The sequence below is a fragment of the Orcinus orca genome, chromosome 12, assembly GCF_937001465.1.
Source record: "Orcinus orca chromosome 12, mOrcOrc1.1, whole genome shotgun sequence".
Lineage (NCBI taxonomy): Eukaryota > Metazoa > Chordata > Mammalia > Artiodactyla > Delphinidae > Orcinus > Orcinus orca.
The window spans coordinates 5,050,713-5,068,829 of record NC_064570.1 but is presented as its reverse complement, the minus strand read 5'-3'; the positions used below and the strand labels follow the sequence as shown (position 1 = coordinate 5,068,829).

The 18,117-nt window shown below is 40.9% G+C and overlaps 1 protein-coding gene across 9 annotated transcripts in view; it reads left to right on the top strand.

Annotated features, from left to right (window-relative positions):
* Positions 1-3,943: 3,943 nt before the first annotated feature.
* The window catches only part of QKI (QKI, KH domain containing RNA binding), a 143,590-nt gene continuing 129,416 nt past the window's right edge, over positions 3,944-18,117 (top strand). For 5 of the 9 annotated variants that reach the window (XR_004476378.2, XM_012536412.3, XM_012536411.3 and 2 more), the window contains exon 1: positions 4,111-4,615. Coding sequence is in view for 7 of the 9 variants with exons in the window: in XM_012536412.3 (XP_012391866.1) it covers positions 4,474-4,615 (142 nt within the window). In the remaining 2 variants the exon portion in view is untranslated. Of the gene's footprint in view, positions 4,616-5,356; positions 5,542-18,117 lie in introns of those variants that run through there. The other 4 variants (XM_004278864.4, XM_004278866.4, XM_004278865.4 and 1 more) reach the window with 2 other exon arrangements.

The following is an 18,117-nucleotide window of genomic DNA, read 5'->3' as shown; positions in this document are numbered from 1 at the left end:
AAGAAATATTTTAGTTCCCGTAAGAACTCCATGGTGCTGAAGAAAAACATGTTTGGAATACTATAATTTTCTATTTTTAAATGTCAATAATGGCAATAAACAAATGAAGCCAATCAAATTTAAGAGAACAGAAAGTGTATTTCCACTCGTGGTTAATTACTGATATTCGACATGGAACCATTTTTAGTGTAATATATTAGATGACAATTTCTCACAGTGAAAAAAGTTCTAAGGATCTTCAAATGGGAGCTAACCCATACATATATTGTAAGTCACTATGTAACTTATGAATACATTGTAACTTATGAATATCATAAAAATGACTTTTTTGTAATAATGTAAAGTCTTTCCACATTAATTTTTAGGTTTTTAAGCTCCTGGAAGGCAAGTGATGTATCCCAAGAATTTCTGTGTTCCTCACTGCACTTGTCATTTGTTGGGTAATTAATGGTGTGATATATGCCTAAAATGACCGAGGTAGGAGTTTGAGAGAGAAAAGGGAGAGATATTGTGGATACCTGCAGACAGGTGAGAAGCCTCGCCCTGTGCGGATCCAGTTCTGCCCTGTATAGGACCAGCTACTTACTATTCTCAAGCATCAGCCATCTCTCTTCTGAAATCTGGCTATTCATGCCCACCTCAAATGTTTGCTGTACAGATTAGAAGAAATAATGTAGGTAAGGGTTTTGCACAGTTCAAGTACTTACTACTTTTTTTGGAACATTTTTTTAACGTGACTATATGTACCACGCACTCTTCTAGGTGTTGGGAATTCTAGATAGAACAAATTAAAGTATTTCCTCTCATGGAGCTTACAGTGTAGGGGGAGGGGACAGACAAATTTACCCATAGGTAGAACATGTCAGGTGGAAATACAAGCTATGAAAAAAATTAAAAGGGGGGGTGGGTAAGCAGATAGAATATGGAAGGTGTGTGTTTCTACATACATGCATATGCTATTTTATACAGAGGGTGGTTAGGGAAGCCTTCTCTGATTAAGACCTGAGAAAGAGTGGGAGGGGGCTTGCAGATGTGTGGGAAAAACTCAGCAAGGAGAGGCATCACCAAGGCAAAGTCCTGGAATAGAAGGCCTGCTTGGCCTGTCTAAGGGAAGGGAAGGGGGCGGGACGGGGGGGGGGGCAGGGTGGGAAGAGCCCAGGCTAAGGTCATCCAGGCAGCACGGGCCAGAGCACCTGGGACCCACAGGCCTCTGTAGGGGTAAACCACTGAAGAACTGTGAGCAGAGAAGTTATCTATGTATATTTGAAAAGGCAAAAGATAGTAGCTATCATCAAATGCTATAACTGTAAGTGATTTAATACATGGGAAATGAATACTGTCTATCACTGTTCTTTAACTTTTACTTGGTTCACCTAGATTTTAAGAACTGGTGAGCCATATGAAACTGCAGTTTCTATGGGTCAAAAATGGTGGAACATCATCATAAGTTCCAACCTTACAGGATACGGTTAGTAAAGGGGCACAGAATATGGATTTTAGAATAAAATATAAGTGGATTTGAATCCCAGATCCAGGCCTCATGAGCTACAGTCTTGGGCAAGTTACTTAACCTCCTTCTCCTTGGGTTTCCCCTTATGTAAAATGGGAATAAAAGCATAAGGTTAAAGCCACAAGGTTGAACTAACAATTAAATGAGATATACATGTAAAGCACTTAGCACAGGGCTTAGGAGCTTAATAAACAAGTGAACAGATTAAGAAGGGAAACTGAATATTTTAAACTAGAGTCAAAAGAATCACTTAGTACCAAACCCCTTTACAACTACCTATCATTTAGCCAGGTAGGGAGGTAGCATACCTTACACTAGTTTTCGAAATGACAACAGCTTTTTGGTCAAATTACTATTCCCTGCATTTACAAAATTCACCCTTTAACAGATAATTAGGTGAATACTCTATACCTCTGCTAACAGTGATGGATTTTGGTGAACTTAAAATATTTGAGTTAAATGTTTTTAACTTTGTCTAACAAAGCAATTCCATTTCCTCTATCAAAGCAGCTTAATTTTAAAAGCAAACTCACTTTCTGCTTTTTAAACGGACAGGCCAGTAGTTACTTGCCAGAGTTTTTGTTTAAAATTCATTTCGTAGTTTCAATACAACTCAAACTTAGAAGTGTTCTTCAGAATTTGTTTGAAGCAAAATTTCCGCCCCCCGCAAAAAACCCACTAAGTTCTCACTTAAGTTAAAACACAGTTGACATGATTATAGACATGAAATAGATATTTCAGCCACGTGTCACGCTTACAAGGGTCAGTTTGATGTTAAATAATTTTGTCTACATTAATTGAACATGTCATAAAGGGCTTGCAATAAAATACAGATACAGACTTGGTGGTTGACATTACATAACCCAAATTTTCTGAACTGCAACTGCATTGTTGCAGTTCAGAAAATTTCCCCAAGCAAACCTAAATGTTTGAAATCGATTGTATTGCATGAAAAACCTCGTGCCCAACGTATGATTACTTCTGCAAGTTTGCAAATATGAGTGTTGACTTTCGCTTTTCCAACTAGGTGCATGCTCGGTGTTTCGTCTCTTTATCGCGGCTTCATTTTGTTACTGGATACTGATGCCGTCACGAAGCGCTACATCACAAACAGCGTGCACGTTCCGCTCCCGACTTGGTACCGCCGGTGCTCACTCCTCACCGCAGCCTGGAAGAGCTGGATGCCGCAACAGAGCGGACCCGGGCCCGGAGCGCGCCCCCCAGCCCGGACCCACGACGCACGGCCACCGCCACAGCCACGCAGTCGGGGCGGCAAGGGGCGCCCACGCGAACCCGCTGCTCCTCCGGTTCCTTCCCGCCGCGTGGCTCTCGAAGCAGGACGAGACCGCTGGGACAGCGGGGGTCGTCGTGCGGGCCCACCAACGACACAGCGGCAGTCGGAGCCCATCGTGAACACGTCCTGCGCAGGAGGACCCAGGGCCGCAGACACGTTACAGCGCAGGGCCGAGAGCCAAGACCCCGCTACTTCCCGCCCCCCGGGGTTCGATGGCCCGGCCACCTCGCGCGGGGGTCCCCGCACCAGGACCCCTGCGCTCGGAACGCCCCTCCCCGTCCCCCGCCCGGGGCCGCGCCCCCTCCCCGGCCCCGCCCCACGCAGGCGCGCGCAGGCCCCGCACCTCCCCCTCTGCTCCCGGGGCCCCGGCGGGGGCGGAGCGACCCTCGGAAGGGGCGTGGCCTCCGGCCCCCACGCACGCACGCGCTCTCAGGCCTTACGGCTACGTGTCGGGCCACGTGACGCCCAGCCCGAAAGTCCCCCGTGAAGCAACAGGACGATAAAAAAATTTGTTTGGGTGGGGGCGGCGGGGAGGGTGGTGGAGAGGCTTTTAAAGAACTATAGTAACGGGGGTGAGGATAGGGCTGTGCGGCGGCGAGCGCAGCCCTGGCGCGCAGTAGCTCGTCCCGCTGGGAATCCCTCTCCCGTAACACTACAGCCAGACCGCGCCCGCCACATGAGCCGGCCCGGCGGCGGGGAGCGAGAGGCGGCGCCCCCCGCGCCCCCGCCCCAGTGGAAAGCACAGCCACCCAGCCCCCTCCCTCGTCTTTCGGCCCAGCACCGGCCCCTCCCTCCGCTCTCGCTCGCCCGGGGCGGCGACCCCGGCCCGGCGCCCAGGCCGGGCTCCTCGTGCGCCGCCTCCGTCACGCCGTGCGCCGCCGACCCTTCAGGCCGCCCACCCCGCCGGAGGGAGACGGCGCGGCGGCGACGGCGGCGGCGCCTGGGCCGGGGGGCTGCGGGGGGCGGCGGCGGCGGCGGCGGCTGCGGCGGCGGGAGGGGGAGGAGCGCGCCGGCCGGGCCCAGCTAACGGCCGCCCTGCTTGGCCCCGCCTGCCGCCCGCCCCCCGCCCCCGGCCCTCCCCGCGTCGCCGCCCCTCCCCCCGCGCCGCCGCCGCCGCCGCCGCCGTTGGCAGCGCCGCCTGAACTGAGGCGAACTCCGCCGCCAAGTGAGTGAGGAGGAGGAGGAGGCGGCGAGGAGGAGGAGGAAGAGGAGGAGCGCAGTCAGAGCGCGGCGGCAGCGGCAGAGGCGGCCGCGGCGGAGACCAGCCCAGAGAGACCCCGAGCCCGCGGCAGAGGCGGCGGCTGAACGGGCGCGACCAGCCGAGCGAGAGGCGGCGGCCCGGCTCCTCTTCGTCCGGCGCCGAGCGGCCCGCGCCCGCACTCGGCCCGCGGAGACCCGCCTCCCGCCCGCCGGCCTCGTGAGCGACGCGCCGAGCCGGCGGCCGAGGAGCGGCGGCGGGTCGGGAGCGCGTCGGGCCGCGGGCGGAAAGTGCCTGCGGGGGCGGGGAGAGCGCGGTGAGCGCGCGGTCCGGCCGCCCCGGCGCCCGGCGCGGGAGCGGAGCGGAGCGGGACGCCGAGTCCGGAGCGGCCGGCTGCCGGGGCTCCCCGCCCCTCCCTCCTCTCCGGCGGCGGCGGCGGCGGCGGGCGGAGTGAGCTGAGGAGCCTGGAATATGGTCGGGGAAATGGAAACGAAGGAGAAGCCGAAGCCCACCCCAGATTACCTGATGCAGCTGATGAACGACAAGAAGCTCATGAGCAGCCTGCCCAACTTCTGCGGGATCTTCAACCACCTCGAGCGGCTGCTGGACGAAGGTGAGTCGCCTCGCCGGCCCCTCGCGGCCCGCGCCGGGGCGGCGGCCCCTCTTCCCGGGACCCGACGCCCGCCGGAGTATGGGGAGGGCGGGAAGGTGGCCGGTGGGGACCGTGCGCCTGGGGACGGCGAGGCCCGGGCGGGGCGCGAGGAGGCGGCGCCGAGCTGGGCTCGCGGGGTGCGGCGGGCGGGCCCCGCCGGCGGGACGCCCCCCCGGACGCGGGGCCCCGGCTCCGGGACCCCTCACCGCCGGCGCCCAGGCGGGTGCGCTGGGGGAGGCTGCAGGGCCCCCGGGTCCCGGCCCGGCCTCTAGGACCGCGACGGCCCAGAGCTGCGCGGGCCTCCCGGGGAGCAGCCCGGCCTCGCCCGCCCCGCGCCCCGGGGGCGCCTGAAGGACACCGGCCTCGGGGTCGCTCCCTGAGGGGGCCCTCCCAGAGGTCGCCGGCGGCTCCCGGAGTGGGAAGTCCAGTGTGGCTTGTGGTTTTTTTTGAAGTTTGTGTAGCTTGGAGTACTCGAGGGGAGTAGTGTGGGGCTGGTTAATTTAAAGGAATTTCAGAGCATACCGAAAGTACTGCTGATGCAGCCGAAGGCGAGGACGAAATGACAGCGGAAAGCACTTTTTATCCTTTTGTTTGGGGAAGCGAGAAGTGTTCGGGAGTTGAACTTCACTTTTGGGGGTGGGGGTGTGAACGCGAAATACCGCGAGGACACATGTAAACGTAATCCCGCGTCCGAAAGAACTTCGGCGGAGAGCCTTCTCCCGAGGGCGCCGCCGCCTCGGCTGCTAGGACGGGAAGCCAAGACGTTTGAAAGGGCCAAGATAAAAACGAGTAGAAGTTCGCAGCAAAGCTTTGTTGGCGGAGAGCTGTGGCGAGCGAAGAATGACGAGAAGATTAATTTTGGCCAACTCTGGGATTACTTTAACAAGGTCTTAAGCAGTGACCGGGACGATTCGCGTCTGGTGGCTGTGCATTTCTGGGGACGCCTAGGAAAAAACATGACCAACAAAAATGTTTATTTTGAAAATCAAGTAGCGAGGAGTTTCTTCTGCTTAGAAGCATCACCGGAGGACTGCTTAAAGAAAACGGAAAACTGTCCTTTATAGCGATAAGCAGGGGATTTTAGATTTTTTCGTAAGAATTTTGAGAGAGTTTTTACAATAGAGCTGGGGGAAAGGAATCTGCAGGTTAGAGTTGGAATGTCAGGAAAGAACAAAAGACCGGAAATGTCTCCGTGTTAAAAGGTGGTTCAAGGAGAATCCCAGAAGCTTTTGTTGTCAAGAAAGTCATAGAAACAACTTTAAAAGTACAAAACTGTTAGCTATTACTGCGTACTTGTTTTTTTGCCTACATATGTTAGAACATACAGCAGTAGCCCATATTGAAATGGACTTTTTCCGTAGTTGAAACAGCAAATCTGCTAACACGAAATTGTTCCGGAGAAAATCTGAGCTGTCCCTTTAAGGGGTTCTGCTTTTCCTATTTGTGTTGGCATTTGAAAGATTGTGGAGGCAGAAAACTTTCTGGAATGTCAAAAAAAAAAAAATTGCTGGAACTCTTAAATTGAGTATTTCCAAATGTGGGCGCTAAGGGGCGCCAGTTATTTTTTTTAAACATGAGAAATGTTTGGAGCAAAATATGTAACATACTCAATTACCTGACCTATATTAAATTTAGTTGAAACTTAAATCATAGGTCATTTCATTTGTCGTTTTGTGTCCATATACGTATTTGAAAACTTTGAAAACACTTCCTTTCAAATTATTGGAACAATTTTATTACATTGCAGAAGTAATACGCTATATTTTCTTCTTGGCATATTTTGGTGCAGTTAAAGTTTTGGTAGTATTAGCAAAAATTTTTGTTTTTTCTTTAAGCACAGTTGGACAGAAGGAATCCTTTATAACCATTAAAATGAAAACAGGTTTTGACAATATTAGGGTTAAAGTTAAATTGCATTCTTTGAATTAAAATGTTGAATTCAATTAAACAGCGTAGGAGATTATTAAAAAGTTTGGAAATATTTTCTCATTTGCACTATTTGAAGTAAATAATTTGAGTTTCTCTGATTAGTTCTGAAAGGGTTCTCATTTGTACTTTTATGTTGGTCTGAAATCTCTCAATCATAATTTGGAGTTGGTTCTGTTAAAAAGTTTCTAACCTTTGATTTGGTAATTTTTAATCTTCTGAATTTAGAATTCCAGTTATGTCATTATTTCTAACAAAGGTTTGTTCGTTTCTCTTCGCCTGGAAATAGTAACCATTTGAGTTTTAAATGTTGGAGACCACTGGTTGAGGATGATATATTCTAAATAACATCTATTTTTTCCCTTTCATTATGGTTTACTCCATCTCTTGTCTCAGTTCTGTCTTGAGTTTTAGCCTTTTCAACTCCCCAGCGTAAAGATTGCTTCTGTATAATAGCTAGGATGTTTAAAAAGGGGCAGCATAATGACTAGGAAGTTTGATTGTTTTTTATCAGACCAGTACAAACACACAGGAAAAGGGGTTATTCCTTAGTGTGGAATAAGCTGCTTCCTGTAATTGTTAGCCTTATTATAAACGTATTTTGACTTAAGAAAAATATTGGTTTCTGAAGTGCATCACGTTTTATCCATGCTGGGTGACTTAATTCTGAAATTTGGCAAGTTGTACTTTACCTCTTTGTGGCCTGTCATTGTCCCAAATAAATTAATCATGACTTCTGTTTGTGGTTAGGAATTCTAATTTCCTTTGTCCATATGATTGGCTGAAAAATTGTTTTTAAATTTAGTTAAAACTGTAAATTTTACTTTAGTGATTAGTTTAATCGAGTTAAGATACTGTACTTGGATACAGTAGATGCGTCTTCTGATAATTAGAAGTTTTGAATGAGTAGCAATTTTGAAATATTTTTCAAAAGTAAGCTTTTGAAAAATTTCCTTGTCAGTTTGAGAGTTTTTATTTGGCTGGTTACCCATTTGGGATTTCTGTGCTCTGGATTTTTTTGGTTGATTAAAACTTGAATGCTTTAGACTGAACATTTTAATTTTATGCCAAGTTAACCTTTAGCCTATATTTTAACTATGGACTGTGAACAATCTTTCTTTGTTTTCTGTTTTTTTGCGGGGTGGGGGAGGGCTTGTCAGCTTTTCTCCCAAGTAGCGTCAACCTGGTTGATTTTTTAGGTTGTGAATGCATTCTAGGTTGGGCCAGTCATATGAATGACATAAATTCAGTTTATAATTCCGATACTTAATCCTTCGTTGACAATAGAGACGATTACAGATAAAACCAAGGTTTAAAAGTGTTAAACTGCTCTGCCTTTAAAGAGAAGTTTTCCAGTGAACCCTGGGACCATCCATCCATGGGAAAGAATAGCTATTACTAGGGTTTTTTTTTTTTTTGGGAACCTTTCTTTGTCGTGAAAATGAAACTTAAGCAGGAACACAGGAACAGTATTTGAATGCAAATTGTTTAAATAAAGTATTGCAGTTTAGAATTGAGATGGTGTAAAAGTAAAAATAAAATCAGTTTGACTTAAAAATCCCAAATAGGGGGAAATGGAGATCTAGGGATATTAAAATTAGATTCTGATTTTTCAGTCTTAGATACGAAAATTAACGAATATATAGTGTGGTTTATGAGGAAGGCTAGCCTAAATCTTTTTATTGTGAATAACTGAAAAATCAGTGTGTGGCTCAGAAAAAGTGAGCAAACGTGTTAGATTAGAGTCTGCATTACTGATTTGAAAAATTCACTTTTTCATGGTCTTTTTTGGAGTGAGGGAGGATGTAAGTTTTCTTTTTGACCTCAATTTATTTTCTCTCCCTGTTCCCTCTCCCTTGAAAATGAGGGCAAAAAGTATTTTAAATTAAAATTTGCTTTACTAGTGAACATTTTTCCATGTTAATTTCCATTTGTTATGCATTCATTATTGAATGTATCATTCTCAGTTTTCCTGCACTTCAATTTTCTTTCTTTTCTTTTTTTTCTTTAGAAATGTTGATCAGTCTAAAAATTATATGGTTATTTCTTGGTATTGAGAGGAATTTTGCTGTATAAGTTTACTATAGTTTTGGGTCCCCCCCACCCCCCCAAGAAGCCTTGTTGACAGTAACCAATATTTGTGACAAACAGATTTTATTTAAGTTGAAGTAATTAATCTGTTGTTTAGGAGCAAAAGGTTGTGTTTTTGTACACACAGTCCTTTGACTTATTAGTGATAAGAAGGAAGCCAGTATTTGTAATCAGTTCTTTACATTTTCCTTTTTGCTCCTCACCCAGGAGGTGTCAGCAGCTATAGTAAGGTAATAATGGAAATGAGAATTTGTATCACGGGTCATTTATTCAACATTTATTCTGAATTTTCGAAACTCTACTCCTGTGGGCCGGCTGTGTATTCAAAACGCATGTACATACTATGATGTAGGTGACTTCTCTTTCTTAACTTTATCTAGTTTACATGCTTTGTAGTAAATCTGTACTACCAAGGATATAACGTAATTGATTTAATGGAAATAGGTCTCTGCTAATCACATTTGCTACTGTGCTTGGTATGAGCACCTTTTCTTAAATGGCTTTGAGAAAATCAAGTGAAAACAAGTTAATTTTGCCTTTTCAGTGCTTTGTACATATCTTATTTCTGTGATTATCCCCCTAGTAGTCACAGTCCTGAAGCTGATTGAAGTGCATCAGTTTTCCATAAGAACAAATGGCTTTTGGTTTACTTCTTAAGAGAAATAGATTCCTGCAACAAAAGACATGAAGTGGATCCCTCCTTGCCTTTCCTGAGCATGATTCAGATGCTCGTTTTTTGAGGCCAGTGTAAGGTTTTTAATTTGTTTTTTGACTCTTTTGGTATTAAGAGAATTACACCAGTGTGATTATAAGGGCAGCTTTTTATAATCTGACTGGAACTACGTTTAAATTTACTTGAGAATTCAGTGCTGTTAATACACTGTTTGATTTATAGTGGTGCAGTTATAAGTAAGACTTGCTTTATTCAGTTGGAGATGTTGGAAGTGCTATGCCATTGTTAGGATTTATTTTTTGATTAAGGAGCATACTGAGCGATTTTCTGTTACTTATATGTCAGCTGTTGTGAAGATATGCAAGGATCTATTTTAGGGTCAAGGGAAGGGGATAGTGCATGGGCCCATGCCAAGAAGTCATAATTAGAATTAGGTACCAATTTTTTATTTACATGATTGACAGGACTTAGTCATTTTCTCCAGCCCCTCCTTTTTTGACATTAAGACAGTTCAGTGTGAATTTTAAGTGCAATAATGTATTTTTTTTCTTAATGAGAACTTTTAGGAAATGCTTATATCCCTTTTATTTGAATTAGCATTTCAGTTTTAGGACTCAAAATAGCTAGATTGTTTGATGTCCAAGTAAGATTTTTACAGCTTTATTTTCATTTAACAGAAAGCAAAAATAGCATTAAACTTTTCATAGTGAGTACAGTTTGTTTTGTTAGTGTGGTTGTGTTACGAAATTTGACTATAAATATAGCCCTGGCCTGTGTTAGGTACTACTCTTTATGTAGTTACCATCATACTTAACATTGTAATATTATTATCTCTTTTTGTGTCTGTCTTCCCTGTTAGAATTAGTTCATTGAAGGTGGCCACCTTATAGCCTGGCATATGTATGATCTCAGATGTTTGTTGAATTAATAAATAGGTTCACACTTTAAATCCTTTTCTCATTTCTAATTTCTCTAAAACGTGGCATTAAGCAGATAGTTTTGGCAATTAGAAAAAAGGTACGTGTATTTTTTTCTTAAAGGTGGTATTTTTTAGAAATCTTACAATATTTTTTGCAGTACTTGCCCTCAAGGAGCCTAATCTTAATTTTACTTGACTACCATCGATATGACTGAGAATTAGAAAGATAAAATTGCTTTACTTACGCAGTAGTTTCTAGCCAGTCCTTATACAAAGTATATCAGTCCATAAGTATATCAGTGCTCGTCTCAGCTCTTGAAAGTTTTGGCATTTATGGAATTATATAGGTGAACCTTCCCCTAGTCAATTACCTATAAAAGTCAACATTCAATGGATACGTAGTTCTTGTACTCTGCAAAAAGCACAATAAATATGAAAGATTCCTTGTCCCTTAAGTGCTGCTTTGATGTGCTCAGGATAAATAAGGACTGTTTGAATTGTTTTCATTTAGAGGAAAGCTGAGTATAAACATAGGTGGCTGTTACAGTAATTTAACACAAATAGCAATTTTTAAACACAGGTGTTTCTTAAAGCTAATTTGAAACTGTGCCGTTACTTAGAAGACTGAGAAATTGACATTTTCAGTTAACTGAAATTTAACCCTCTTAAAAGTTTACTTTTCTGTTTTAGCCTTAACAGCCTTAACAGTGTTTTAAAATAAATCTGTCAAGAGTTTTTAACAAATATATAGCTTGTCGAAGTTAAGTGATTTATCCAGAATTCTTGTAATTAACGAGGCAGTGACTGTATTTAATGTATTCAACATTTCCTCAGTTTTCTAAAGCAGAAACTCTTAGTTTGAAAACCCAGCAATCCTATCAAGTCTAATAAAATAAACAAAATTGTGTTTATGTTCATAATGTTGCTTTATGTATTGATTCTAACCTACATATTTTATTAAACTAAATATTGAGACTGGTGAATCAGTTTACTGTAACATTTCTATCACATTACCTGTAAAACAGAATTTGTCAATTTGGATGCTTTTCAAGGGTGTTGAAGTCTCAGAAAAACATCAAAATGCCATTAAACCCATGAAGTGGTCCTATGCTGTATGGCCATGGTAATAAGGAAAGAGTGTGTGTGATCACATGTGTGCAAGCATGCATGTGTATAAAGGGAGCCATGCAGTGAATGTGAGCTGGCCTTGAAATCCTTGGGGGTTGGGTGCTAGGGATGGTGAAGTTCAGAGCAAGGAAGGTTTTCAAAGTAACATCTGCCTGGCCTCAGGATTGAAATGATTATATATCAACAGTGGAAAATGGAGTGGGTCTTAAATAAACCCCTGGCTTTTGGCTTTTGTGAAGGATGAGTTGTAAAGATTGGGCATGATCACCTGGTCAGTTGCAGATTATTGGAGGAACCCGTGGCTTTTAAGCTCATTTAATAGTTTAAAATATATAGGAGAAATTAAAAATGTATAACATACATATATTTATTACATTAAAGAGAAAGGAAAGCACTGGTAAAAAGCAAACTTTTAGGCAGATTTTATTTGGAACCTAGTTTTCGTTACTTCAGTGTCATACTATTTTACAGGGTCTCAAAATTCTTTTACAGAGAGTGTTTGAAGAGGTGTGTATGTGAAAAGAACTAGAAGAAATACAAAACATTTCTTCTTAGATGCAGTTGAGTATAAGGCATATTAAAGTAATACCAGAAGTTCATGGACTTTCAGAGCTACCCAGGGACCTGAGAGTTTGGGGGATGAGGTCTTCATTTCATAGGTGCAGAGACCGAGGTATGGAGAGGTTGTGACTTGTCCAGATCACAAAGCAAGGTGATCTGTTTGGTAAATGTGCCACTCCCTGAGCGGTACTAGAGAAGAAAAACGCAGCCAAGTACTAGAAAACTGCTGCTGTTGCCTCAGGTTGTGAACATGAAGGGGAAAAAAAAGCAAATGGGGGTTTTGCTAATTCTGTGATATGTTGGAGTTGAACAAAATGCTGGTCAAATTTTTGGAGCTAATACAAATATATATATACACACACATTTTTTACTGGTAAATCTTTATGATAGTTAAAGGGCTAAAAATAAGAAAGTAAAGGCGTTTTAAGAGACTTTCAACTCATTCACTTAAACTTCTTAGTAACCAAAAGATAGAGCTTTAGCTCTTAAAATAACATGGTACAAATAAATCTAGTGAATATTTAGTATTGTTGGTGTTCTTTTTATTACTATTTTTAATAACTACTCAAGAGGAAAAATCATTTCTGACTGGAAGGTTTTATTTAGAGGTTTAATATTGCTAGGTGATTGGAGTCAGGAATGTATACACTTGTATCAGTTTTAGATTAGCATAGGGTGGTTAAAAGCATAGGTAGGCAACTAAATAAAGCCAGCCAAGAGGTGGATGATGATGAATTGAATGGAAATAGTGCTGCACTGGGTAGCTCCTACATCCCATTCCCGATGCCCATATCTGGAGCATCCACTGTTTCTTTCAAGTATGTGCAAAAGAATTAAGTATAAACCACAGTTAACTTGTTTGCTGGGTTACAGTAATTGTATCATTCTGATAGAATTGATTAGAAGAAATAAAAAATTTCAAACCAAGGCCAAATATAAATTACTCTGAAATTAACTGCCCCTAATTCTTTATTAGTGTTGCTGCTGTCACCACTGTTGCAGTGATGCTTCCATTGTTATGACGTATTCAAGTGTTGACTCTGTGTGTGTGCATGTGTACACAAGTGAGCCAGCATAAAGATGAAAATTAATTCCAGTTTCTGTCCATATGCTAATGAGACTGTGTTGCAAAGTAGTAACAGTTCATTGACAAATAGGCATGGGATTTAATCATGACTTGCAGTTAACTGATTAGTGGTCTTGGACATATAGGTAACCTTTCTGAACCTCAGCTTCTTCATCTGTAAATTGAGTTATCAACTGCCCTGCCAAACTTTAAATCAAAATACTCAGAGGCTGGAGAATATTATATGCAAAAGAGCTTCGTAGACTCTAAGGCTGCATCATCTAACTTCTGTCAACATTTTAAGGTTGTTTTTGATAGGATGGACAAGCAGATAAGCAAAGCAGTTTGTAGAGTATGAGAGAAGAAGAGAAAAACGGAGAAAGGTAATTTATCCACATGTGCATCACCTAATTTTTGTGTGCAGGAGAATCATTCACTAGTAACATTCTGAAAGTTCAGAAGAAGTCACTTTGAGCTGAAGTGTCTAGTAAGGTTGTTTTGAGAAGTGGAACCTGGGTTGGTATTCATAGGTGAATGGTATTATTAATCGGTATTTAATGAGGTGAATGAGGGGGTGAAGGATGTTCCAGCAGAAGAGAAAAGTGCAGTGGTGTCAGAACAGTAGTGATGGGAGATTGAAAGACTTTCACAAAGTGTGTTTAGATGAAGTTACTTGGAATGGCAAATGCATATAGAGAACTAGTGAGAATTAGAAGAGCAGAGCCAGAGGACTAATTCAGGGCTATATTGTGATGGACCTTGAATGCCAGGGTGAATAGTTCAGCTTGTTTGGTAAGGAACCATCGATGGCTTGGGTTATATCAGGTTGCCATAATGAAATCTTTGGGGGTAAACTAAGAAGAGTGTATAGAATATATGGATTTAAGGAAGTAGAATTTGGATATAATGTGGAGAGTTAAGAGATTAGGGAATTTTAAGAAATTGTTATATTTTCTCGAAATATTTAACAAAAATATATTTTGATCTTTCTGCATTTTAGATTTAAACTCTAGAGTTTAAAAAAAAATGGTGTTTATCTAAAAATAAACATGCATACAAATTATTTTTTCTTTACCCATAAGGCCCTAGGTATCTCTTTAAAAACTAGCAGTATTCTACATAGTGACTTCACACTGAACAAAATGGATTAATCCTACAACTAATATAATAACCAGTCCACATTCAGATCTCTGTAGTTGTCCCCCAGATATTCTTTGTGACCGAACTGGCTTGTGCAAATCAGAATCTGACTCAGGACCATTCATTGAATCTGGTTGTTAGGACTTGAAGTCTTTTAAATCTAGAACCATCCCTTTTTTTTTTTATGACATTAATGTAACTTTCTTGTCACTGGGCTTGTTCCTTTATGTCATCTGTATCTATTACTTTGGCAGTTAGATCTAAAGAATTGGACAGGTTCCAGTATAATGTCATAGGGGATACTGTGTATTTAATGTTGCATTGCTCTGGGGGCACAGTTCTGGTTCTACTGTTAGTGAACCTAAAATTGATAATCTGGGTTAGAGTGGAGATAGACTGATCCTTCCACTGTAAAGTTAGGTGTTCTTTAAAAGGTAAAGCTTTCTTTCATCAGCAGGGAATATGACTATTATAAAATAAGTTCCTAATGGAAAAGTCAGATCGGTGATTATTCTTATTAATTATTGGTTGGTTGTCAAAGTAAAGTGTTGGTTTCCTAGCTGGCTCAAATGGTGACTAATGAATTTTTTCTGTGTTTCATGATAATCATTATGGGCTCATGGATCTTCGTAGACTCACTGAAATTAATATTCTTTTTGATATTCAGGTTTTCACAATTTTGGCCTGTGATAATCTAACTGGCTCTTGTGTCTTTTGAAATCTTCCTTGCTTTTTGGGACAGTTTGATGCCCCAAGCTCACCTGCCCCACAGCTAGAATTAACCCTTTCTCCAAGGTCCTTTTTAATGGAAATGGTATTAGAGATGTGAATTTAGGCATTAAACATGTTGATTGCTGTCAGGGTGAGGTTACTTCCAGGCCATTGGCCATTTTCTGAGCTAGACAGTATCGTTTTTAAATTAATGAATTCATGTTTGTATTTTCAATTCTATTTTAACATTATATTTACTTTTATAATGATATCTTTCTTTTTCTGCCAACACCAAAATATCATGGTTTCTGACAATGACAGAATTACTTATTTACTTTATCCTACAATGTAGAGAACATACTTTCAAAATAATATTACTAATAATAGTAAAACTACTGAACATGTTTAAATGTTTTTTATACATTTTAGACACGTTACAGATGATAGGTAGAACCAGTAACCTCTTGTTCTTCTGATTGTGATTTTCTTCCTTCTTTCTTTGGCTTTATTCTATCTATAGGGTTTTTCTTTTTCCTACCAAATCTTGTTTTTGACCTTTTGATGATGTCATTTATTAGCTAAGTTCTTTTGTTGTTATACTGACTGTTTCTATTAGCTTTTACCCCATGTCTAGCAGAAATTAGAGGAGAATATATTTTATAATCAGGGGTTAGTGAGTATGTATATTTATGGAGGTAAGATCCAGAGAGATAGTTAACTTAAAAGGAGAAGGTTGTGCTGTTCAGGCTAGTGATTTGTATCTTAAGCCTGAAGGGCAGGAAGAGAAGAGAACATAGCAGGCAAAGTGTTTTAATTTAGTAAATTCTTCTGAATAATATCAGTAAAAGAATAAGGATAGCTCTTTAGGCTTTAAAGTTCCTGTGAGTTAGAGAAAACCCCTAGGTAGAACTTAAGTATTAAAATTTTATTTCTAAGTAGTTGCAAAATCTCTACTGTAAAGTTTTTGTCCTTAAGAACTTTTGGTAGTAAGGAAGTTATGTTCCAGCAGATGGAGATACTAGTACACAAAAGACAGTATTTAGTGATTAAAATGTGTTGAGAAATAACCCTCTTGCCAGAATAGGAAATTTTTCTCCTTTAAATTGTAAGAGAAGAGTTGCTGAGGAATGTAACAAATATTGGTTATTGACTTTAATATTTGGGGTGGTATGTAAATCAGTTGTGGTATTTCTTTAAAGAATTTGTCTTTTTAAGAGACCGTGTGTTAGCTATAGAAAATATATAAAATATGACTGGTGTAGGACATTGGATTGATTACAGCAATTTTCTGAAATACAGTTTTTACCTTTACAGCTTCGTTGTTTGAAGAGTTTTTGTTTGTTTTGGAAGGGGACTAAGTCTGTTTAAAGGTATTCTGTTTGTATACTATCTTTGCAATTCTAAAATCTTTAACCAGGTAATTGATTCCTGTTTATTAATCTAAGTAAGAAAAAAAAAGTGTGCCATAGTTTACCATTGCATGATAAAGTTCTTTTGGAGATTATAGTTTTGCTATAGTAATAAAAAATTATCAGCAGTAAAAAGGTAATCTTATCTCAGTTTATTATAGTTTATAGCATTCCTTGTCAGGTTTTTTTTTTTTTTTTTTTGGTTAGGTAAATATTATATAATTTTGCTTTAAAAATGCCTTGCAATTGTTAAATAAATATTGCTTATTCAAGTTCCTTCTTATGAACTTTCTGATTTGTGGAAGTATGTGTTTCATTAATAATTAATGCATTTAAATTATATTTTTCTAGTTGCTATACTGAGGTATTTTTAAATTGCCAAGTCAATCGTAAAATACCATTTTTCCTTCCATCACTTGAAGTTGAAGTCAGACGTGAGAGAAGAATAGATAATTATCTTTGTTTATATGTAGAGGACCAGGGAAGAAGAGATCTACTGTGGTACCTTTGTAGAACTGTTAATAACTTGCATTTTCCCCAGACTGTTCTTTCTCTCCATTTTGTTATTCTTGAAATGTAGAGAATTGAAGATGCAGACTTTTTTTTTTTTTGGCCACGCTACATGGCTTGCAGGATCTTAGTTCCCTGACCAGGGATCGAACCCGGCAGTGAAAGCGCCTGGTCCTAACCACTGGGCGGCCGGGGATTCCCTGAAGATGCAAACATTCTAAATTTACCTTTCACAACAGGGTGGTTTGTGGTCTCTGAATCCTGGGAAACGTGGTGGTGTGAGGGCAGAGAGTTATCATAGCATACTGTCTTTGAATCTTAATGTGAATTTTTATTTTTCAGGGGAAGATTTTGTGCATACATTTTTCAGACAGTTTCTTATAGTCATTTGAGAGTTTATGAGAATCTTAAATATCTTCCTCCTAGTAATCATTAAAAATGTATTGTTATAAGGAATTAGACACATGTATTCTTATCATAACAAATAATCTTCATCTCATGGAAAAAAACCTAAAATGTATCAATGAAAAAATGAAAATCACCCATAAATCAGTGATAGTGACTCTTAACATTTTTGGTGAATTTCCTTCCATTCTTTTATTCCCCCCCCCATTTATGGATATGACAACACTGGGATCCTATTTTAGTAGTATCACTGAGTGTGTTTTTTTAAAAATAAATTACATCATGAGCATTTTCCCCTGCCATTTTATATCCTGTAACAATATAATTTTTATGGTAACATAGTCCGTCTTATAGAGGTCTGTTAAATTTATTAACTCTTCTCTATTGGACATATCATTTTGCTTTCAGGAAGTTGTGTGGTGATAATATCAGTGGTTTCAGAAGTTTATTACTTACTGTTTAAAAAGCCTTAAGTTACTGAGTGTTGTAACTGGGCCCTGTGAATACCTATTTCTGTAATGTGGTAATTGGAAATCAGCATTTGATGCTGCATTCCAGTAAAGTGATTGCTCTTATGTGACATGCAATTTTTGAGTAATGTCAGAGTTGCATATTTCACATATTACCTTTTAATGACAACATATTTATTTGAAATTTTTTATTCTATTTGCAAATATTTGAATGCATACTATGTGTGGGATGTTAGGAGGAATACAACAGGGCTTCAGATTCATTCCATACCTTCAAGTTGTCTGAGTAGGGTAGATAGCATGAAATAAAAGTAATATAAACTAGAGGGGACTAAAGACTTGCTAAAGAGGTCACTTTAGGGTAGGGAGATTATGGAATGTTGCAGGAAAAGAGGTAAAAAACTTCACCTGGCTCTTGAAAGATAAGATTGAAGTGGTGAAAAGGTAAGGGAGT